General features: G+C 44.6%; 2 protein-coding genes across 2 annotated transcripts in view; one reads left to right on the forward strand and one right to left on the reverse strand.

Annotated features, from left to right (window-relative positions):
• LOC144774027 (glucose-6-phosphatase 2-like) overlaps window positions 1–5315 on the forward strand; it is an 85433-nt gene extending 80118 nt beyond the window's left edge. Inside the window, exons 4-5 of the mRNA XM_078659065.1 lie at window positions 2112–2227; window positions 3977–5315. Of these exons, the coding sequence (XP_078515191.1) occupies window positions 2112–2227; window positions 3977–4491 (631 nt within the window). The 3' untranslated portion in view covers window positions 4492–5315. The remainder of the gene's footprint in view (window positions 1–2111; window positions 2228–3976) is intronic.
• A 4501-nt stretch (window positions 5316–9816) lies between these two features.
• The window catches only part of PRIM1 (DNA primase subunit 1), a 55433-nt gene continuing 40463 nt past the window's right edge, over window positions 9817–24786 (reverse strand). Inside the window, exons 8-13 of the mRNA XM_078659076.1 lie at window positions 21339–21430; window positions 20407–20539; window positions 19343–19412; window positions 12715–12836; window positions 12103–12201; window positions 9817–10034 (exon numbers count right to left, since the gene is read on the reverse strand). Of these exons, the coding sequence (XP_078515202.1) occupies window positions 10015–10034; window positions 12103–12201; window positions 12715–12836; window positions 19343–19412; window positions 20407–20539; window positions 21339–21430 (536 nt within the window). The 3' untranslated portion in view covers window positions 9817–10014. The remainder of the gene's footprint in view (window positions 10035–12102; window positions 12202–12714; window positions 12837–19342; window positions 19413–20406; window positions 20540–21338; window positions 21431–24786) is intronic.

Raw genomic sequence — 24786 nt, forward strand, 5'->3', positions numbered from 1 at the left:
TAGGCCTGGTGGAAGCGTGCACTGACGGCTGGTGGTGTGTGTGTGTGTGCCTGGTGGAAGCGTGCACTGACGGCGGGTGGTGTGTGTGCCTGGTGGAAGTGTGCACTGGCGGCTGTTGGTGAGTGTGCCTGGTGGAAGCGTGCACTGGCGGTTGGTGGTGTGTGTGCCTGGTGAAAGCATGCACTGACGACGGATGGGCTGTGTGCCTGGTGGAAGCAGGAGCATTCACAGTGAGAGAAGACACAAATGAAACTGACGAAGAGGAGGGGGAGAAGGGAGGGGGAGTGCGAGCAGAGGAGCATGATTCACAGCTAGAAGACAGTGTGTGTGCCTGGTAGAAGCAGGAGCATTCACAGTGATAGAAGACACAAATGAAACTGACGAAGATGGAGGGGGAGTGCGAGCAGGAGCATGATTCACAGCTAGAAGACACAAATGAAGCTGACCAGGAGGGTGGGGGAAACGGGGGGGGGGGCCTAGTGCAAGCAAAGGAGCCTGATTACAGCAATAAAAACACAGATGGCAGCTGTGCACGTGCACGAGCTCGTGAACGCAAGCTGTAGGCCAGCAAAAGCCTCTGGTGGCACTTTTAAATGCCACTTACTAAATGTCTCGAAGAGGCAGCGCATGCTCTGTCTCAGGCGAGACCTAAAAAGGAGAAGAAAAAAAAGGTATCCGGTTGCCGCATCTCTCCTCCGTAGTTTCCTTGCTCCGGCCGGAACAGGAAGCACACCCAGGCTCCCCATAGCCAATCACAACGCTGCATTGTGATTGGTTTGAGCGCTGTGGTTCGGAGCTTAGGCAGGCAGTGGGAGCCTGGACATGTTCTCCACCTGGGCTACCATAGAGCCTGGGTGGAGAACATGCAAAGTGGGCATGAATGTTTGGCCAGCCCAACATTCATGCCCACTTACAAAGTGTGCTCACAACTCCCCTTCTCCTGTCATCAGAGCAGCCTTGCCCCACCCTGCAAAGCCGCCGAAACGTGAACAAATAAACTGATAACAATGTTGAATTATTATCATTGTATTTTTCCTTTACTTCACTGCTAAAAAGCAGTGGCGCGACGCTCTTCCCCCTTAGCAGAGGAGCTGCCACTGGCTGTAAGCGTTGGCAGACAAATTCCTCAGGTCATGATGCCCATTTGCAACTGAGAACTGAACACCAGAATCGCCATTCTGCTCAGTGAGTTGCTCTCAGTTCAAACACTTTGCCACTAAACTAAATTCAAAGTGCCTGTAATTTGCACCTCTTACAGCCACATTCAGGCAACCAGAGTGGACAGACTTCAGTCTAGAATGCCCAGAGAAGTTTATTTAAATGTTACCGCTCCCACAAGCTCTCGACCTCAGGCCAGCTATGATTTTCAGGTTTGTTCCAAGCCTCAACAATATGCAGCGGGGAGCTCATTCATTTGCCCCCCTGAAACCGGCAAGAATTCAGCACCACTCATTTCGGTTTTTAGAACTCAAAAAACCTTTTAGCATGAAGATTCACTTTACATGCATCTACATGCGTCAAAATCAAAGATCATTGTTGGCACATTAACAAAAGGCTTTTCACAATACCCAACTGGGCGTATGAAGTTTTGCTCTACAAATCAGTGTTTGATTGCCCTAAGAAACAAATTCAAATCTTAATCTGCTTCTGCACAAAAGAGAACCACACCATTTTTTAGCTGTTGAATTCTCCATTCAATCCCATTGCTTCCTGCAAGTAGAAGTGACAATAAAAGGCAGCCACAGGGGCCACACCGCATACATCCTATAAACACCATCACAAAGAAAAACTATTCATCAAAGGCAAAGTTTTCCTAATCAGTCACCATCCTGACAAAAGCCATTCAATGGTACTCTCAACCAAAGATTTAGATCTAGAGGGAAGGGATAGGTAACCGCATCCATTTTGGGACTTTCGGTCCAATGGGTTTTCTTGTTTTATTATTCAGCCCCCATTCACGAACCAGTTGGGTCCATAGTCTTATACCACAATTGGCTGGCTTTCAACTACTAGTGCTGATATGCCCAGTAAAGGAGGGGGGGGGAGAAGCTGAACACATTTTCTTTTAAAAGATTATGACGGCAATGGTAATATTTGTCTTTGTTTTCAAGGTGCGTTCGAATCTTCCTCTGGACTCTGTTCTGGGTGATACAACTCAGCGTGTGCGTCTCCCGTGTCTTTGTGGCCACACACTTCCCGCATCAAGTCATTCTTGGAGTCTTAGCAGGTAACTTGCCCACTGTTTTTGGAAAGTGCTCCACATTAGGGGCTTCACCGGTGTGGAGGATAGTGTTGGGGACGTTTATGTTCCCCTCGTGTTAAAGATATTTCAAAGCACCTACTTACAAAACAAACTTCTTTTAGAGGCAACAAGCCACAACCTGCACATTGACACCCTGCACATTACTGTATCAAGGCAAGGGATTACATCCACAAAATGTAGAAGTAAAGCTCCCGCCCCGTCCCCAAAATAACTACCTCACTGAGCAAAGAGGAGCATCAAATTGATTATTACACGTGTGGGTGCGCTTGGCGCGACATTTCTAGCACATCATGGGAAGAGGACATACCTGCTCTTTCGCAGCATACTATGACCGTCCAGTATACGCAGAATTAGAAGAACAAAAAAATTAAGATGGAAGGCAGAGATGTTCAACATGCACTGTCTTGCTGGTGGTCTTCCTCTCCCAGTGACTGAATTTAGATTTTTTTCTAAGCATTTGTTAAGCGAAAGGATGAACACTCTTACCCTAATCTTTTCAATCTTGGAATAACCAGAGTAATAATTATTGGGTATGCAACACCAACACAGTTCTATTTCCCCTTGCAGGAATAGCCATCTAGGCTTGGTCACCGCTTTAAGAAACAAGCCTAATTGATTTATTACTTGCCCGTAATCTAGTGATGAGTTGATACGACACAAATGCTGAAATATTGTATATCTTGCCCCAATGCAACCTATGTTCTGCTACAGTGTTTTTGAAGGTGGCTCATGCGCAACCTGATCCAGTACTCAGTCTGGCAGAAACAATACCATTGGCCACAGTGTCTTTGTGGCAAACTTTCTGAAAAGGGCAAATATACACAATCAGAATGTGTTTGAAGCAAAAATCAACAATGGCGCTAGACTGCGGTTCTAGGAGAGGAGAAGTACCACAGTAGGTAGGCGACCCTGACTCCAAAGATGGGCATCACCTCTTAAAGTTTGTCAGTCTTGCTAATACAGCCGATATGAACCCAGCAGAGGAGGGCCTTAGGACAAAGCCAGAGCTAGAGGGGTCCTACCAATTATCCAAAATTGGCAAAATTGAATGGAATCATCGGAAATGTAAGGTCCAAATTGCCTATGGAGGGGCGGTGGTCGGGAGATCTGTAGGTGACAACGCCATAACACATAAATACTTTAAAGAATCCTCCCTGAGGAATAAATAAAGTCAGCACAAATAGGTTTCTTTAATTGCCATTTAAAGTAATGGGGAAAACTTTTGGATAATGGCACAGCTAAGGTATACTAAAGTAATGTGGGGTATAGATGATGGAATAGGATTATCCTAAATGCTAGGTTACGCGTAGAAACATTTAACACTAGGATGAAGTTGCAACAATTAAGGCATTGTCAAGAAGGGAGAATCTCATTTTGAAGGCTCAGGCAAAAATTCAAGTGGAAAGTCGACACAAATTTACGATTTTAAATCTAGGAGTATATGCTCAGTCACTTCATTCTCCAAAATCTTGGTACGAGAGGAGACGTTTGTAAATCATGTGAGGTGGTTTTCAAATCCATGGTAAACACAGCTAACTTCTAAAGTAAGTGTACAACACCTGTGGAAAATCAGCTACCGATCACAATATCAATGGGTCTTGTATTCGCACCTGAAGACATTTGTATTTGTAATGGACACTGAACCTACAGACATTAATTAGCAAGGAACTGAAAACAGGGAACAATCCATCATATTCTTTTTTTCCCTTGCAGGCATGCTTGTTGCTGAAGCCTTCAACCACACGTCTTGGATTTACAGTGCCAGCGCGAGACAGTACAGTGCGGTCAGCTTGGCCCTCTTCCTCTTTGCACTTGGGTTCTATCTGCTGCTGAAACTCATTGATGTAGACTTGCTGTGGTCGGTGGAACGAGCGACGAAGTGGTGTGCCAAACCAGACTGGATCCACATGGACACTATGCCGTTTTCTGGCCTGTACCGAAACCTTGGGGCTCTCGTTGGCTTAGGGCTAGCCGTCAACTTAAAAGCTTCACGCAAAGGTTTTGGCAAACGGCAGAAGATGCAGGGGAGCTTCAAAGGCCTCTGCATGGTCATCTCCTTAGCTGCCCTTCAACTATTAGACTATCTTCGCATTCCGACCAGCTCTCCATATCTCTTCTATGCCCTGTCTTTCTGCAAGTGCGCAACCATTCCTCTGATGACTGTGGCCTTTGTACCTTCCTGCATTGGATGGCTCGCCAACAGCAAAGGTGGGAAAGCCTTTGTGTGAGGCTCCGTACAAAGTCATATGATATTACGAAAGAACACATTAATACTAAAATAGAATCAACATATGACAAGTACTTTAGGCAAACATGTTTCTGGAAAGTACTTTGGATCTGCTTGTATTGCGCCAACCTATTCTTACAGAGTGCAGCAGCATTCAATAATTATTACGGTTACAACTTAATTACTTTGGCAAGAAGTAACTGACTGTCTAAAACGTTGGCACCCTTGAGTTCATATACACTTAACAGTGTTAAAACATTTCCTGAACCATCTTTCGAGTATGTTTGATGAAGATTGTTCAAATAGGGGAAAAGTTGTAGGAGTGTACAAAAAGAACAGTACTTTTCAACCCTAATAAGAAACTCATTATGCTTAGGGGGGAGGGAAATAGATTCACCAAATCTTTTTAAATCACACCTTGATTGCCTTTTTGAGAAACAGGGAATTTTGGTTTAGGAGTTTGACAAGTTCTACATAAATTACTCCATAACTGGATATATACAAATCAACAATTATTGCTTGCACTAAGAATGACAATCAAGCGATGACAGCAGTACTTAACAAAAGAAGCTAATGATAAATTGTTATAAAATCCTAGACATTTGCTAACAGTAAGCTAAGGAACGTAACAGTTGCAAAGCTTAAAAAAAACAAAAATTCGCAACTCAATATACTGAACAAGTCCACTCCATTCATCAGGCAACAGCAACTACTATCAAAGACGTTAATTCTACTGCACTGCTTATTTTTTCCAATGTTTTCCACTTCAACTAGACAAGATATTTTTGAGGAGGTAAATGGACTTGCTACTTATTTTGTTTGGGCAGGCAATGGCCTAACTGTGTCTAGGAAAAATCTATGTGTTAACTTCAGGAGAGCCCCTCGCAGTCCGAGTGGAGACTGGAGTAAATGTGGTAACATATAACAATGTCTCAACCGGAATCAATAAGGGGATAAACGTTGAGATACATTAATTCTATTCTATTTATCTATGTGCATCGGGAAAATGGTCTAAGGGCATTGCGCGATTTGGAACAGTATTATTAGCAGATGCAGATTAGTTATACCTCACTGTGGAAATCAGAATTTTTGTAGTTACACTGGACAAAATGACAGCAAGCCAAGGGGCATAGCGACATAATAAGATAGCACAACATTCTTTAGGATGTTCAAATTTAACATACCGAGAACACTCTGAAGTATATGCACTGTAGAAGAAATAACTAAACTATAAAGCAGAAGAGAAACTGGATGTGTACCCTCATGGGATATCCCGTCCCTCCCCGCAGAAGTTACTAGGAATTGGAGAGATGAGGGGATTGGGGAAGTGAATCAACTGCTCGAGAATAAAGGTTTAATTTCCTTCTTGGGAGAAAAGGAAAAGTTTAGAGTTCGATTCCAAACCAACATCTTCAGGACTCTTCTCTAAAGAAATGTTTTTGCCGGAGCGAAGAAAGAGGATGGGGACTGTTTGATTCGGCATTTCATGAAAATTCCACCGGGGCCTAGTATATAAAAGGTTAAATCAACACAACAAGAAAAGAAAAACAGTTTGTCAGCAAGCTTTGCAAATATAATTTTCAGAATCTCGGTGGTGGGCAATGAACTTGGATGTGACTACTTTCCCATCAGCTCAGAACCATGTGGCATTTAATATTTCTCAGCACACAGGGTTTATTATACATCATAACTTCGAAGTAAAATCTCAGTAGAGTCAAGTGGCCATTCTATGGGGGTTCATTCAGAGGGGGGGCTCCTGGTTACATTTTATGTGGGGGTGCTCAGAAGTCAATTTTCTGGGAGCAAGTGTATGAGATGAGCAGTGTTTTGAAAATCTATTTAGAAGGGGATTGATTCATGTGTGGCCCTTCAGGGGGAAGAGGTATTAGGATTACTATGGGTGTATTTATATGATATGCCGGAATTAGTCTGTGCTTTGTATTTATAGTTGATGTATGTTGTGAATCCTCACTTGCCCAAAAACTAGACAAAGGCAGAAAAAGAGGAAAGGTATAGAATACGTATAGATTTAAAAAACACCTTAAGATTCAAGAACACAGAGGTGAAAAGTTATGTGGTTATAAGTGATATTACCAGTAATCTGGCACTGAGAATAACTGGTGACAAGTCATGACCTGGAAAAAAAAACGAGGAGTCAAAGTTCCATTGCCTCTCACATTACCTCATTGTTTTTAAATTAATAAATATTCACTCAAATATGCAAATTATGTGCATGATTTTTCTCAAAAGGCTGTGCTGCCAGCTAACATAAGTTATGATAAACTGGATCGTAATAAATACATCTTTGACCTTATGTAATTGTACAGGCGAAAACCAGCATAAGCAGTTAATGCATTTAATGAGAAGAGAGTACAAAGATTACAGGGGTGGTTGTGGTGGGTTCAGGTCTCAAGAACTTCATTCTATAAAGAACTAGAGCACTGTTGGAACATTTGTCCTTTAGGACACACAATCAGGTCAAAGCCAGGTTTGTGGTGACCACAATTCATGAACATGGGACAGTTTGGTGGCCTTTGCTTATTGGCACAGGTGCAGTAGTACAGGGCACCTCACACTGAAGCAATACAATCACAGCTGGCACCCTTTTCTCGAGTGCACAGGATGTCCGTCCTCCCTATTCTCATGTAGGCACAAGCAAGCACTCAAGTCGAACAGGAAAGTACAACACAGGATTAGGAGGGATAGTTTAAGCGTAACCCCTTTGCTAATAATTTTCATATGGATTCATAATTGGTACATTTGTCTTGTGTGGATATCCTTTCAAATCTGTGACAAGGTCTGCCCCCCTTGGATCTATGGTGGGCACCCATTGGCTATGGCTGCAAATCACATCTGTCCTATAGAGATCAAAGGCTTGGTGTCTAGCTTTATAAATTCCAGAGCCGCACTCCCTCACTTTTCTTCTGCACCTCAGCCTCCTTAAAGAAGACCCAAACATATGCAAAACAATCTCAATAATTCTAAAAAGAGCTGTGATGAGGTTCTGCCTAGTCCACACGTGGCTGCAAAGACCACTGGTCGCTCACCCCCAACACAACTGATCCCACACCTACACCTAGTTTAAGAACATCGGCTTGATTCTCAAAATAAGAATCGAAGTTCGAACGGGCTAACAAGACCTAAGGCGACCAGGTGTCCAGGGTTTGGTGCGACACTCCAGGTTTTCGACCATCTTTTCTGGTAAATTTACAAAATGCCCTGGTTTACAGTGTCGACTGAACAAAAGGGGAGACACGTTTTCATTTGTCCAGCATAGACTTAGTAGCCCTTACCAGTAAGCTACTTATATAACAGATGATACAGCGTGTAAAAGTTGGGTTTAATTCCCATTAGTGTCTCATTGTCTTGTATGTCCGCGAGTGCTCACAATTCAGGCACTCTCCGTCCCATAGTCGGAGGAAAGTTGTAGTTCTAAATCTAGGATTGTGGAATTTTGTAGGGTTTGATTTTTTCTCAAATTGTAAAAACCTGCCTTCTTGGCTTGTTCTGGCGATTATAAAGATTTACGGTGTTGTAACAATGCCCAGAACGTAACAAAAAGGAGACATAACTTCCTAAAGAGCAGCTTGAAAGTCCAATCATCATTCAAATAGAAGTGTAATTGTTAAGGCAGCTCAGTGGGTTAATGCACCTGGAACATGAACAGGTGTGCGCAACCTGAGGCAGTAATAACATCTTACTACGGATAACAAATAAAGCTTGTGCAACAAGCAACATAAAGGATCAGTGGTATTAATCAAGATACAGTAGTGAGCGTCCAAAAGAGATTTTGCCTCTCTGAACCTCGTCTCCATCTACCAGGGATTCAGAGGGTGCTCAGGTCACCTGCTTCTCACACCTTTCAACAAGGTTAAAGTGAAAACTGCACAATCAATACACATCTGCAACCAAGATTATTTAAAAATGCTCGTCAGAGGAGGACGTTTCTCACAGGAGCCCCACAACTTTCAGAAAGTGGTGCTTCCAGCCTTGCCACATCCCGAAGACTAAGGTAAGAATAGAATCCAGCTGGAGGGATCTGTGGCATTTTCTTCCGTACATTTGAAGAACAGGTTATGGAATCATGCGCTAACGTATTTTAAAGCTAATTGGTCGATCATGTGACCATGAACAATAGCAGATATGATCTTATTTTTGCATCTAGCCGACATTTTCATAACGCCTTAGTTGACGCCCATCTATCCGTAACTCACACCGTCAACTCCTCTAACCAACCTTGTCACCTGACTCGACTTTACTTCATAAGGCTCTATCCGCTTCCGCTCTTATGACCCAATATCAGTTGACCAGGTCTTCGGCTTCCAACATTGCCTTCACAGTGTCCTACTGACACGGACCTTAACAGCTGAAGTGCTGCACTCCATACATGAATCACACTCACTATTTGCATAAAAAAAAGACTCAAAGACACCCTTGCCTGCCTGACCTCACTATAGAATTTTCAATGCAAGGATCCAGGCTGCAGCCAAGGCTAAGATTCCTGTGCAGTTTAAATGGCCTGGAAAGACATTTACTTTCAACTTCTGGACAGAAGTTTCTCAATCTGCCACAACAAATCTTGCCTCGGGTGTAGCCCGCTTCTTTTCAGTATGCAATGCAAGGGCTAAAGGGCGTCCCTTCTTGCGCAGACATCATATAAGGGAAAGATGGAAGTGATGTAGCACTCCCTGGGACGGCTTCAAATAGTTTGACCAACTAGGTACTATGAAACAGCCCCAAACCATGTTAAAGTTACTGGTGTCGAGGAGCCATCAGGGGTGTGCGCATTTTTCTCTCATGTAGTAAATTTCTGAACATGCCTTAGGGTTTCAAAGCGACACAACAAAATGATGGACGGAGAGCTGACACTTTTCAAACATTCACCTCCAGTCACAGATCTGGGTTAAATCCATTGTTCTTTTGCTCACCAGGCCACCCTAGTTTGGACCCAACCATTTGCAAATCAGTCTTGACCATGCTCCCCATTGGAACATTTATACGAAAAAAGAAATGTGCAACCCAGTAGACAATTGGAGGCTTGGGTAATATACAAGACAAGGTAATAGTGCCTACAAGGGACCTTGAAGGCACTATTACCTCATCCCCGATGGCAACATGGCATACAAAAGTAGCGATTATTTTCATCAGGAAGCAAAAAGGCAACAGAAGGGCTTTCTGCATCTCCGGAAGCTAAATATTCTGAATGCTGTCCAATGAGTGTTTTAAAGTGCTGCTCTTATTAAAAGTCATATTCAATTATGTGACGATTAACTTATTTATTCTGAATATTAAGGGCTCATTCTGGAATAAAGAAAACGAAGCTTACTGAAAAAATATAAAACAATTTAATCCACTTGTTGATAACGTAGCAAATAACAGTAAAGAAACTTGTTTTCATCTTGGCAAGGGACTGCGGTCGGCTTCTTTCATAGGCCCACTTGTAGCTGAAACTCAGTTCCATGGGACAAGGGAACTCAGGGCAGACTTGTCCCACGGAGAAGCGGAAACAAAAGCAATTCAAGACTCAGAAGTCCTTCTCCAAATCTGAAAGAAAAAAAAACGTAGACGATTTAAAGAAGTGGTCAATAGGAGCAGGATTCCATAGCAAGTAAAACATTAACTGTTGCACAGCAGAATCAGAACCAGTAGTTGCCATATGATATGGTGGACAGTGCTGTAGATTATCAGCCTCAATATGTCTTCTGTAATACGTAGTGACAGAGTAGGCTTTTTTGGTCTGTGTCCCTCTTGCTTTTGTATTAGTGTGCTCGGTAACATGCAAGCTGAAAGTCATGTTGTGATACACGTAGGATAACCCCAAATGGAATGGACAAGGTAGTGCTTCGAAACACGGCACTGTAACATAAAGGCTATTCTTTCAGCGCATTTCTTGGAACCAATATGTGAATACCTTCCTGCATGTGCCCCTTTAGCGGAAGTGGTCAAGTACATGACACGTCTAGTCTGGCACGTTCTTTAAAAGATACAACAGGTCTCCTGCCTACCACAAGGGTTGCAGTATAATTTGTATTTCTATCATTTTGTCATGGAAAGAAATGTATTATTTAGCTCTCACAGAAATTGAGGTATCTAGCCCTTAAAGATCCCCTGGATTCTCACTTTGCCCACTGTTGCCTGCAGAGGTTCCGATTCATGACCCACAGAGCTCAGAGTGGATAAAAATGCACGAAAGCAAAATACTTGGAAAGTGGGGAAAGCAAGAAGACAGCACAGTTTTCAGCAACAATATGGGCAAGTCTTGTACTTCTATCACGCACAGGTTCCATAAACGCACACACTTGCGCAGTATGAATGAATATAAAATTTATAGAGCGCTAACTTAGCCCAAGGGCATCAAGGCGCTAACCATAGAGCAATGTGCAGGCAGGAGAAGACACCCTCAGACCAACATCTAAGGGAACAACCAGGTCTTTAAAACCTTTCGAAAGAGCGTGAGTGATCGTTGCCCCGCAATTTCATCAGGGAGGTAATTCCACAATTTAGCTGCAGCAATTGAAAAGGCTCTCCCGCCCCATCTCATCCTTTTGAACCTGGGAATGATAACAAGATGTTTGCTTGATGACCCGAGTTTCCTAATGGGAGCATAGTGTTGAAATAAAGCTTTAATGCCCTCCGGACCCAGGCCGTAGTAGGCATTGTGAGTGAGGCAGAGGGTTTTAAACATAATTCTGCGGTCCATGGGGAGCCAGTGCAGAGAGAGAAGAGAAGGCGAGACTTAGTGGTGTTTCGGCAAATCCATCACCAGCCTTGCAGCGGCATTCTGCACTAGCTGCGGGTGACGCAGCTGTCCTTTGTTAATGCCCAAATAAAGGGCATTACAATAGTCCAATCTGGACAGTATTAGGGAAAGAACAACTTGTTTGTGTGCAGAAAATGAAAGGAACTGTGAGATTTTCCTTATGAGCCTAATTAGCCCAGAGCATGTAGCCACCGCCCTGGAGATCTGCAGATTCAGAGAAAGGGAGTGGTCAACCAAAACTCCCAAATTTTTCCCATGGGAGAAGGGAATTGGGCAAGTGCACAAGGAGTCGGGCCACCACTACCCCGACCAAATGTCCAACTTGTCCCCAAAAACCAGAATCTCCGTCTTCTCACCATTTAACTTCAGGTAGTTTTGCACCATCCTTGACGAGACTGCTTGCATGCAATTTTTAAAGAACACGCAAGCACCTACCTGTTGCTTGGAGTCAAGCCGTACAGCTTTAGCAGCAACTTATGTACTCAGATTTCTCTCTGCCCCCACAGAAGAACTCAGTCCACTGTGTGACTCATTCAATCTGAGGTAATTCTCCAGCCACACAGGCTGGATCTCAGTCAGGTCGTATGTCAAGTCACGCAACTTGTTTGTTCATTCAGTTCCTCTCTAGCTTAGTTTTCATGTAGTTGAGTCTAATTCCCAACACATTTTGTGCACTTTGGTCTAAGGCTTTCTTCCGCTGTCATGGGACTGTGGCTCCATGAAATGCCCTACCACATCACTACCTGTCAAACACACCTACCCTGAAATGCACACAAAAAAATCCCTTTTCAGATGCAGGATTCTCACCTGCGTTCACATGCCCGGCCCCTTCCCCTCCAAGAGAATACTCACCGCTTTTTCTCAGGAGCTCTCCTTTGCGAGAGTTGTCCAGCTTATCCAAGAAGTGCTCGAAAACCTTCACGTACGGGGCCAAACTGGTCCTCTTGTATTCTGGAATAATCAGGAAATCAATAAGCCATCAATGGGGATGCACGTAAATGAGCAGGAACTGTATCTAAAGGCTTTGAGCGGCAACAGAATTACGCTTTTTTTTCCATTTGAGGTTTTTACATTTATAATCCGATACCAACATACATTTCCGTGTACATAAGCGCACTATGTGTTGTATCTTTCAATGGGGAACCTCTCATTTATGTATAAGCAAATATTAGAAGCGTAAGCAAATGCTTTGCGATGCGTACACAAGTTTTTATACTGTACACAACTGCTGCAAGAACAAGACCGAGCTTTCTAGGGATAAGACTAGCTGTAAAGAGTGAAGCATTCAATGGACAGCCAGATAGCCTCACACTGGTACTTTGAATGGCTTCACATTAAAACATCTGGCTCTAACACAATCTTGTTGGGTCTATAACAGACTCATCAACATTCATGGGTGCACGCCCAACCATATACCAGACTACTCCTTACTCTAAGTCTTTATTACATTAGTCATTTCTGTACCTCTCGCACGTCGTTTAACCTCCGGCTCGCCCTCATTCACAGATTCGTCCACCTCCATGTCTTCCTCCTTCTCGCCTTCCTCGTCCTTCTTAAGCACAGTGTCCAGCTCGAGGCATATCTGACTGAAAGGCAACCAAGAATGAATCTGTGAAACATGCAGCAGGTTAGGCTGCTCTCCTAACTGGTTTCCCATGGGGGATAAACTGTACTTATGGAACTGCAATGCTTCCTTTTGCCCCCGGTCACTTTGTTTCGCCAATGGACACTTTTACAAGCACAAGTAACTTAGTGAAGTATTGAGCAATTCAAAACTCCCAGAGAACCCGTTCCTAAAACTCTGCGTCAGATCTGCTCGGCATGCTCTCGCTCTTTAATACAATTTATACATGAAATAGCGACTTTAGATGAATGCTAGGTCAATTTTTTGACAGAGAAAGGAGTTTTTCTTGTATCCCAAGGCTCTTGCTGAAGATCACCGCTCTTGAAAACATTTGGCCAACCGCAACACTGAGCCCCTCAGAAATAATCACACCTACATGATAATGCCAGCTGAAAGTTTTCAGGGTGGGTTTGAGCTTGCTGCTAAAAGAACCTTAGGTGCAGGATGAGCAACACGGATGTAAATCCGAGTTGGCAAACTAAAAAATAAAATAAACAAGCATTTACAATGCAATGGTCTCGGCATTATTAAAGGTAGAGCTATTGGCATTGCTCATGACTTTTTTTTTTTTTAATCATAAATAAATAGCATTGTCATTTACAATGCCAATAGCTTAATCGCTCGCATATGCATGACCTATTGCATTAACACCCACACAGAGCCACACACACACACATACAGAGCCACCCACACACAGTCATTCACATAGAGCCACCCACACACAGCCACACAACCACACACACACACACACAGAGCCACACACAGAGAGACACACACATAGAGACACACATAGAGACACACAGAGACACGCACACAGAGACACGCACACAGAGACACGCACACAGAGACACGCACACAGAGACACGCACACAGAGACACGTACACACACACACAGACAGAGCCACACACAGAGAGCCACACACAGACAGAGCCACACACAGACAGAGCCACACACAGACCCCTAGTGACAGTAAGCACTTCTGAGCCCCCTCCCCCCCCCCCCCCCCCCCCCCGACACAAAATAGGTATTATCTGCTCATTTCAACCTCCCAAAATCCATGTTCTGGAGCCGCTGGACCAAACGTCGCCCTTGGAGAAAGCTAAAAGCGCTTGGTTTTGCTCATGACCTGCCTGACAAACAAACCAAAGTTTGTCTCTTTTCTTCTGTACTAATGATTTAGCTCGGCTTCAACACACAGAGGTGTTCTATAAAGTTATCTCCGAGGCACTAAAGAAATTAAACCTATCTTAAATAAGTCTAGTTGTTTTCCTAAAAACAAAGTTATCTTACAAATCCCTGTAATTAGAGGGTATCAGGAACTTTATTGCTTTTAAAATGTGTTTCTGCGAACTACGTAAAATATGGACAAGTATGCAGTATAATCTCACTTTTATTCGGGAAGAAGAGGATGTTTGTGAATGTGACTGGGGGGGAACCTTAGCAGCAACACTCCATGACAACCCCCACCCACACACCCCATCGCAAAATGTAATGCCCGTGAAAGGAGTGTCATATGGAATATAGTCCTGAAAGCACGATTAAAAATGGAATCTAAATATAGTGTATGGTTTAAACTATGCACCAAAAATGGTGATGATATAAGATGAACCGGGCGTGACATATAATATGCAATGCACTGTGCGCAATGACAGATTCATTAGAGAGCACGATGTAACGCAGGCACTAGCGCGTGCTATGCGATATGCATCTTGCGTTGCAATATGCAGAAGGCAGTGTTGTGTAACCTAACTAGTCTCTAAAGTTGTAATATAAAATATGTGCTGGGGCGTGTAACGTTGCATATGCACTATTTACTGTAATACACCACACGCGCTGGGAATGTGACAAAGATATGGATCATAGATATTAATATCTATGGCAAAGCGCCGTGCGTTATAACATAGGCATCGAGGCACTCAACACCCGTGTGTACTGCATAGTGTGGAAGGCATGCTAGATGGGGCAATACGACCCATGCGATGGCAAGTGTGTCATGACATATTCACTGGGTGGTGTTACAGTGCACATGGGCATTCGCACTAGCTGGTTGCATACAACACAGCGGTGTGTGGCACAGGGCGGGTACTGGTGGGTGTACCACAGCATCGGGCTCAGCCAGGAGCGCGCTGTGGCTCTCAAGCGAGGCTCGTCTCCTTTCCAGAGTAAAATAAACAGTATTACACATCCGCCGGTGCTTTATTTGTTTTATTAACCGTGAGGTGTGTGGGGGTGGGGGGTGAGGGGGTTCTTGCATAGTTTTTGTAGAATCCCGTCTGAATGGCATGTTGTGCGCGTGTATTGAATGTGCCCGTTAACAGTTTGTATAAATAAACATCAAGGGTGTGTATTTGTGGGTATGGGGGGGGCGGGAGTAAGCGCTGTAGGGTCGTCATACACGTCAGAGCTTCACTATCTGTGTAAATACATTCCACATGGATTTATTGTATGCACGTCACTTTATCCCGTTTTAAAAATGGCGCACGGGGGCACAAGGGGCTTGTAAATAAGCCCCTAAGAGTATCCGATGTTGGCTCTTAGATAGGTATGAAACTCGGATGAGCCCAGGATCACACAACGTAGTCACAAGAGATTAGAACCCAGATTGAAATTCATTTAGCCTCATTCATTTCCCTTCTGAGGTGAATTGCACAGCTGCACGTGTATTTATTGTATTGAGAGAAGGTACATTTACACGCACATGGGGTAGTGTTAGTGTGTCTGATGCGTATATTGTGCATGGGGTGATTTCACTCTATCAGACACCTCCCTGCAGGATCCCAAGCGCCCCCCGCACAATCTCGGCACCTTAGATCTTTTTGTCTTTCTGAAGGGATATCGGTGACACAGCTATTCTGTCCCGAAAGGCTTGTGGTACCATCAAAGGCCGACATTAAACCCCCCGCCCCCCCCCCCCGCCCCTCCACGAAAAACAAAGGAGTCTAATGGCTGCACCGCGAGCGGAGCGTGCGCACGGATTGATCACAACAAAGCCACGGTGCGAGTGTGTGTGTGCAGGGAATCCAGCCTTACTACGGGGTAGAGCCGATCTCAGCTGTGGAGCACCAAGGGCTGTCAAGAGAAGTCCAGAGGCCAGCATCGAGGTAAGATAATCGTGCCTATAGTTAACTGGTAGTGACTCAGTATGAAGGGCCAAAAGAAAGCCCCCCCCCCCGTCCTGCAGCCGGGGAGGTCAGGCAAATAGCTCCTATTTGCGGTACCAGAGATTATGGCATCGGCCCCCAAGGAAGCGTCACCACCCCACATTAGGAACTGCGCCCCAACAAATTCAGCACGGCGGCTTCTGGGGCCAGCTGCTGCTGAACCCTCCAGTGCCCTCAACACAAATCGCAAAGGCGATCTAATCTTAGCGAGAGACAGCCTCGGAGGGGGGGGGGGGGGGGGGGCTACCTGCCGCCGCTTACAGGTGCACAGCAATGTTAGCGAGCCCCCTTGTCGTCTATGTGGGGATGGTGGTGTACATTCTGGATTCATTCAGCTCCAAGAATATTCGATTATCCCGAGACAATTCTGGCCTTGCCCTGAGGCAGTGGCGTGTGCTTTGCATTTAGAGGAGTGACGTCGGTGTTTCGCCACTGGGTGAATGCTTGGAATGGTCAGCTTGCTATATCGGTGTCTGTGCACCGGAGTTCATTTCATTGGCATGGTACAGGCTGCGTATCCTAGCCTCCTTGCCTGCCCGGTGCTACAGTCCGGACGCCCGCCTAGCACCGTAGCCCGGAGCGGAATCGATGCGCAAGAGTGGTAAGAAATAGCGGGTGTGGGAAGCAGGACCGAGGAGAACCCGCCTGCACCGCCACGAACCACCCCGCAAAAAGACTGCTGCTTAATTGTTTGGCTGCATAACACCCCCCCCCCCCCCCCCCACTGGAGATCTGTTGCATAATGGTAATGAGCTTCTTCTCCGACTGAGCACCAGGAGAAGGCCCATGAGTCATACGGGGATGCTGCAGCTGGAGCAGGGCTGGGCTGGGCTCTCTCCAAACAAGGCCACGGGCAGCGCTGGACAGAGGAACGGAGCACTATAATAGAGGGGGCACAAGAGCCTGAAATATGATATTTTGTAAGTAGAGAAAAAAACAGGTGCCAGGTGGTATTTCTGCAGCTTCATGTAATTATTTCTCTCGCTGGAGAACAGGGAAACGAACAAAAAACAAGTTACGGGCTTCACTTCTTCCCCTGCCTGGAGCTCTTAAATCCCAGCGGGAGGGAGGGGGCAGTCGGGGAGGTTTTTGGGAAAGCCCTCGCACACTGTGAGAACTTGGAAGCCACGCACGGGCAGCTGGCGACGGTGTGAGCATGGATGCTGCGAGGAGGGAGGGGGTGGGGAGAGCAGAGAAAGCGGGTATCAGTGCGCTTCCCGCTGCGCGGGCTGGCTTCAGAGCATAGCTTCTGTAAATCACGCTGTTTTCATTGATTACACTCTGAAAGTACATTAACTCTCCTCGGGGCTCCGAAAACACTTGCGCGACTGTAACACAGGGAGCTGCTCACAGGAGCTCTTCCCGGATTAGAGCCTGCGAGGAGGGCGAGTGCCGCAAAGATAAAGATCGTTCACTGAAGAATGCGCAAAATCAGCAATAAAAGCGGTGTGTGACAGGAACACCAATGCCCCTTTTTACAACTACCGGCTCGGATCAGGAGAGCCCAGAAAAAGTGCTGTGTGAGCCTCTTTACCGGGAGAGCAAAACAACCACTCTAGACAAGAGAGGAGCGCTCCACATGACCATGTTTCTCCGAGGCAAGGCGGAAATGCCTCGGAGAAACACACAGCCATTTTCGGATTCGGGGGCGTGTTTTGCTGTCCTGAGTGACGGACGACGTCACTGTCTAAAGAACAGCAAAACTTACGCCCCCAAATCCGAAAAAGACGGAGCTTCTTTGGAGGGACGGCTTTCTCCTCCAATGGCTGGCCTCCGTTTAGGAAGCCAGCCAATGGAGGGAGAGCCAAAAAGAGGGAGGGATAAAGCAGCCCTCTTACTGACAATAAATCTCGGACTTCCGGTCTGCCGACCGGACATTACCGAGACCTAAAAAGCAGTGGGAACAAGCGCTACATAAAGAAAATGAACAAAAATACAAGCACAGCAACATAATTAGAAATGTGATAAATGGTTAAAGATGGAGTTTTAAATCTTGATTCACGTTAAAAAAAGCCTCTTAACAAAAAACAAAACACATTTTGGGGATTCTAGAGACAAAAGATCTTATCAACAGAAAGTCAAATTTGGTTTGTAGGCATTTTGATCTCTCTTGAGCTTTCAAACTACTTTCACAATCCCCCCAAACCTACTACTTAAAGTAAGACTAACAAAAACAACTCGGAGGAAATAGTAACTGTTCAAAGGTTTTGAGTAACTGTCCATAAAGTGTGTGGCCTCCATCTTCCCTGCAGCACCCATGTACATATGGATTTAATTTTCATTTTATCGTCCGTTAGGGTGCGGGGAGGTGCTTAGAACAAAATATGTTTTCTTTATATACGTCACCAACTATTCGGATGTCTGCATTTTCCCTTTCCTACAAATGCCAGCAGTCACCCCGCTTTTCATAACTAAGCCAGCATCTACACCACCTGAGAAAAGGACTATAAAATAAAAGACACAGCCCCTTGCCCTCAATAAGAATTTGCATACAGCGTGAACTCCAGGTAAGCTTAAGGATATAAAGGAAAGAACAGTATTCCCGGCATATGACAGGGCTTTCCGAGACAACTACTCCAGGGGTTGAGAACTGTATTCAGTGGAAAAACTCTGCCTTTCTAATGTCACCAACACAATGAGCTTTTGTAAGACATTTGTCCATATGCATCACGCGCAGTAATAAACTGATTGATGCCCATAAGCCCAAGTTTTCCATTCCCATTGCTATGTGTGTATGGTTTCCAGTTGTTTAATTTGACACACAGTTTTCCAATTCATTTCCAGCACATATGCATTTATCATTTCTATTTGGGGACCTAGATGTCAAATGAAACGTTTAGACACTTTTACATTCAGTAGGTTAGCCCACCCACTCCCAGTGCCTTCATAATTTCTTTCAAAAGCCGGGTTCTAGAGGTGATTTTTCACAGCCAATTGGATTGGTAATTCTCTCAAGTTCCCAACTACCAAGTCTCAGCCTGAAAAGGAAATACGCTTCAGTAAGCACAGGAATATTAAAATCACAGACGGGCTGAGAGCTGAATAGATTATTAAAATCAGAGACACAAACAAAAGGGAAATTCTGCAGTTTCTTTTGTCCTGACATTGCATGTTCATAACGGTCTAAATGTGCAAGTTAAAGGGAAAGTGCTCTCCATCTTTTAAAAAATAGAGAAGTTGTGGTGTGATGTGGGGGACAGGAAAGACCATAAACTGACAGTTTCCCGGGCAATGAAGCGATGGGGGATAAGGAGTGCCCACGTGAATGTCCTCCTTCCCATTTCACCCGCCTCAGGCAAGGCCTACCTGATTGTTGGAACTGCAAAGGGATCAAACTGATCCAGCGTCTTTAGGTCAATGGGCACAGATATGCGACCTGAGGGGCGAAACAAATGTAACAAAGTTTGAGCAAAGGAAATCTTCAACATGGCTAAGCAAGTGGGTTCATGATTAAATAAACAGGGTACAGGAAAATACATGACACTTTGGAGGGCCAACTTGAACATCCTACATATGGTATAAGAAATAACAATTTATTGCACTGTCCCTCATCCAATGGTAGTTACTAGAAGAAAACCTTCAGAAGCCGATTTAGGATTCCAAAAAATGAAGACGTACAACACGATCATGTTTGGAATGTGACTTTTGGAGCAATTACAAAACAGATATTTGGCATGAACACGTCTTTCAAGATCTATACAGCGAGCACAAAGCAGTGTATGTTGGGTAACACAAGAATTACAAGGGGAAGTTTCCATGCAAAGGACTGTGTTGACCTAGAGAGTCCATAAATGCAGCATAGTACTAGGATCGGGATATCTGTAGAACTCAAGGTGGACTGGACTTCCTACTAGCAGAGGGTTCTTTACGCAACAGCAAGCAAGAGCATCCAGGACACAATCTACCTTTACCAGGGTTACGCCCATTGCTAGGGCTGCACCTGTGACTAAGCTCAGGAATTTAGTTTCAACCAAGTACATATATATGTGTTTAAGTATTCCCATGCAAAGCAAGATAATTAAATGTTGGGAAAAAAAGTGTAGTACCTTGTAACTAATATATACTTATCTTTCTTAAGAAAATAATTTTCCACGGGATTTGAAATCCTTCTTTTAATATTCACATGTATTTTACACGTGCTAATAGCCAAATGTCACCTAAAGTGCCACAGTGTTTCACTTTAATTGTGTATGTGACATAATTTGCCTTCTCCTATTCAAATAATTCAGGCAAACCTGCCAAATATTTGCTATTACATAATTCCAGTGAACCCCATCATTAAGTTCAACAAAAACCCGGTGTTCATTGGTAGGAGGGGATTTAAGTAAACTTTACCCCCAGGACGTTAGGCGATGAGATAGGTAATGTACCTGTTTTCGGGTGGACACTGAACGGACTCTTCAGTAAGTGGTTGACTCCTTTGCTGACATTGACATCCAAACGAGGGTAGCAGTATTGCAGCATTACTTCCTCATCTGCACGCGCTCCTTTCTTCAGCTCCCCCTGCGTCCACCAAAAATATAAATACAAATAAAAACATATCTGTTGACCTTTCCTCAAGAGGGCAGCTCTGAGATTTGTGCAGACATTTCTGGAAAGTTAAACCTAGTTGCCTCGCTTGAGGGTAGTGCAGCATTTTGCACCTGGCAAGGAGGCTTACAACATATGCCTCAAACCAGCGGCGTAGAGTGGGTTGCTAGCTCCCACGGCAAAGCAAGTATTGTGCCCCCTAACCCGTGGACCATTAGCACTTTCTGCGTGCCTTCCATTTTGTTCTTTTAAAATGTTCACCCGGGCAACCACCCCTGTGGCCCCGCCCACACTACACCACTGCCTCAAACAGAGCCACTCCCTGCCTCATAATCCATGTAAAAGGTGTTTTGAGTGTAAGAAGTGTTAATAAACCGAGGATGAGAAACAGAGCGTTTTTATGAGACTAGCTTGTGCCACATCAGGTACAGTGTTAATGCAAGGGATGAACAATAGATAGCCTCGACAATTCGAGGTATTGAAAATAACTCATCCACGAAACGAAACCCTGATCAAGTACCATCAAACTCCTAAAAGTTGTAGAAATGATCCTGCTCACTGAGCAGTGTAGAACAAACTCGCATTTCAAATCAATTACTTGCAGTTTAAAATGTTGTAGCAGAGCGAGAAATTTGCAAACAAACCGATTTTCCCTCATTTTCCCTCAGAAACATTTACTTTCTTCCGAACATATAATCAAGAAATATCTTCAATTAGCACAGTGATCACAGTAGGCTCGACTGAGCGGAGAAAAAACTGCGCAGTTTCTCACCCTGGCTTTCCTAACTGCTTTCTTCAGCTGCTCCCAGCGCTGGCAAGAATTGCGTCCTTTGTTAAAATCTATCTCCAGGTCCTCGCGAACTAGTGAGTTGGTGTCAAGGAACCACAAGAAAAGTACGATACACCGCTGGCCAGAACACGCAATGTGGTTTAAATCTTGGAGATGATTAAGCGAGATAGAAATTTCCTCCTTACAACTTTGAAACATTGTTCATCTTAGCAAGCTCGCCGGTGTTTATTAGGTATACCTGATATTATAACTCCGATACAGACACATTCCACTTACAGGCCATCCGAGAAACCGTATTATTCATTCATGCACCTGTTCATTTGGTATCAAACCCACGCAGCACAGGAAACTAGCATGGATTATTCGTCAGCTCCCTAGAAATACTCTACGAAGAGTAAAGCAGGAAGGGTTAAATAGTATAAGGTGCTTCAGGTCTAATTTATGTCTATATTTAAAATGACACCACCAGATCTTATTTGCAAGCCTTGGGAGATGTTGGGCAAGCCCAATTATCCTGGTTTAATGGTGGTAGTAACTGCTCACTTAACGTCTGGAATCCAGGAGATTCTTTACTTTGAATATTCAAACCTTTATTTCAATATCTGCATAGTGACTCCCAGAAAATAGGCTATGCTCATGGACATGCTTTCAAAGAGCTCTCCCCTAGGTTCAGGTACTGCATGCGAGCAAAAAAGACAGTCACAGAGCGTAGAAAGCTGGCTTTCTATGTAGAGTACCAAAATGAGGTACACAATGGAGAAAGTCCAGTCGGCCCTTATTGGCTTACAGGGCTTGCTTTAACAATCCCAAAGTGCTCTATTTGTGGTAGTGTGGTCAGTTTTGGCTTATCAGAGAGGAGGGTTGAGTACTTGATGTACACACAGTCAATAAATGACACACAAACAATAAGGAATCCGAGACCAATGTTAAAAAAATAACAATATTTTATATATTTTTAGACACCAAGATCTTTGAGATCAAGTAAGTACTTCAGAAGTTAGTGTTTTACAGGAAAGCCGTAGAAACACAGTGGTCAGATTTGAGGCATGAGCCTCACACGTGGTAATGTTATCCTATTGGAGGAAAAGACCGGTCCTGCATAGGAATATTTGCAAACGGTTGTAGAGGGTACCCATTAATACTTAAGGTGCTGGGAGGTCCAAGAAACCACTAGCAGTTTGCGTTTATATGCCCTGGTGTGTCCAGGTGCAGAGGTGCTGGTTGCGTTGGTAGTCTCGAGTGCTACAGCGTTAAAAATGTAAAGGGACCCTTCAAAAAAGCAGTCTGCAAAGGGGAACTTCGGGACAAGTCTGGCAGAACTCAACGTGGAACTCAGTTCATGGGGAGTCCTAGTCCAAGGGGACGCAGGCAGAAGTTGGGTACCTAGGCTGTGGGGCTCGGGTGCAGAGGTCCTGGCTAACTGGCCACTTAGCATTGGAGGCTCTCACGGTCCTTGGATGATCTGCAGAGGAAAGAAAGACGAATCTGCTTGGCCACTCTCGATGTGGAACTAGTCTGTCATGAAGTCACTCAACGTGCAGCTAAGTTTTGGCAACGGTGGTGTCCAGACTGGACACAATCAAGCCTTGGTTGGTGCAAGTACCCTCGTAGTCAGGGTACTAAAAGCAGGGGAAATGCTGGAGCATTTAGCATCGTGAAACACCGCCAGGGAGAACGGGGTGGTCTGTCTTTTAGAGCCTTAAGAAGTCATCCACTCATGCTGCTCCTTTGGTGGGCCCGATGGCAAATAACATGAGTAACTGTGCAGATGAGGGTGGTGCCTGCGGATGCAAGGGTATAGCTCCTCCACCCCAAATGAGATGCTGCTTGGTTGTTGAAGTGCTAGACAGTCTTTCACAGGCTTGGGAGGATGCTCAGCTTTTGGACAAGTCAGGTTGGTGCAAGTGTTGAGGTTCCAGAAGCAATGCAGGGTTTGGTGCCAAGTTTCGGTTAAGTCCTCTGTTCTCGAGGTAACTGCTCTTCTTTGTCCTTCTTCAGTTCTCAGGTAGACAAATCTGAGTTTCTGTTGGCAGGGGGACACCTAAATACTGAATTCAGGGGAGTGTAGTAGACAATGGGCTACCTACCCCTGGGGTGACTACATCCACCCTAAATGGCCACTTCCCGTGGAGAGTGGGCATAAACATGACCCAAAGTTCTGAGTTTCACCAATTTCAAAACTGTGACACCTTTTGTTGGTCCACTTCAGGTGGCTCAACTTAGGGGAGTGCCTAGCCTGCAAGTGTGACACGCCCATTGACTATCTATTTTCCCACACTGCTCTGGTGCCAAATGGGCCCCAGGGCATAGGGTGGAATTCCCAAGTTTGGGAGAAGCCAGGGTCACATATCAAAGGCGACAGATGTCTTATAGCCACTGGCCTGGATATGCTAACACAAGCCATCCTGCTGGAGGAGGTGTAACACCTTCTGCCAGAGCAGGCATTGTTTCTGACCTCCGTGTGGGCTGTCATGGGCAGTGGGTCGGAAACTGGTCTGTGGTGGCAGGCTGGAAGATACTCTGCGACTAGTATGTTTTCAAGGGGCCCCTCTAAGGTACCCTCTGGGTGCACGTCATATTAAATCTAGTACTGGTATCAGTAAAGATTTATTAAGGCAAGGTGTTTGATACCAGACACCATTAGTTTCAGTGAAGTCAATATGTAACGTAATGACCAATGCCGATACATATCCTAAAGATGGCTTTGTGGTCTATGGCAACATCTAGCAATGGAGAAAGACACCAGAGGAGCACATATGCACATGCAGATGTACCCTCACGTATAATATAATACACCCTCCCTCATGGCTCAAAAGGTCGGCTGTAGGGGTGACTTACATATATTAGACCCGTAACCAACACTAGGTCTGGGCTCACCGGCAATAAGGACAAGCCTCTCACTAAGAAAAACCAAAACAGAGCACCAATATTGCCAAATAATTCTAGCTAAGGCATCAACTTGCCTGACGACAAACCGAACTAAGCAGTGAGTCGCTGGACCAATGTTTACATCCTGAATAAATCAATTTTAATTAGATTTTTGTTGAATCACAAATTTTTGAAAAACATTTATAAGATTAAGAACATTGCTTACTTCACTTCACCCAATCTCACATACACAATAATGAAACAATGCAATCATTCAACCATTCATACAAGGCATAGAAAAACAAAGAATCAATTTACATCAGTTAATACAAATCACTATTTACATACAGTATTTCAAAAAAGCATAGCATTGGGAGACTTTTTTAGAATTTGATCGTTTTAGATTTTATAATGATACTCCTAATGCTGTATATAACACACGGTCTACGCGTTTCGATCTCCCTGTATTCGGGGGGGGGGGGGGGGGGATCTCATCAGGACCACGTAGGTCAAAACGGTGCTCTGATTCTTTAGCGTGCTGGTTATAAACCACTTGCAGGCA

This window comes from Lissotriton helveticus, chromosome 1_1, assembly GCF_964261635.1.
Source record: "Lissotriton helveticus chromosome 1_1, aLisHel1.1, whole genome shotgun sequence".
NCBI classification, from domain to species: domain Eukaryota; kingdom Metazoa; phylum Chordata; class Amphibia; order Caudata; family Salamandridae; genus Lissotriton; species Lissotriton helveticus.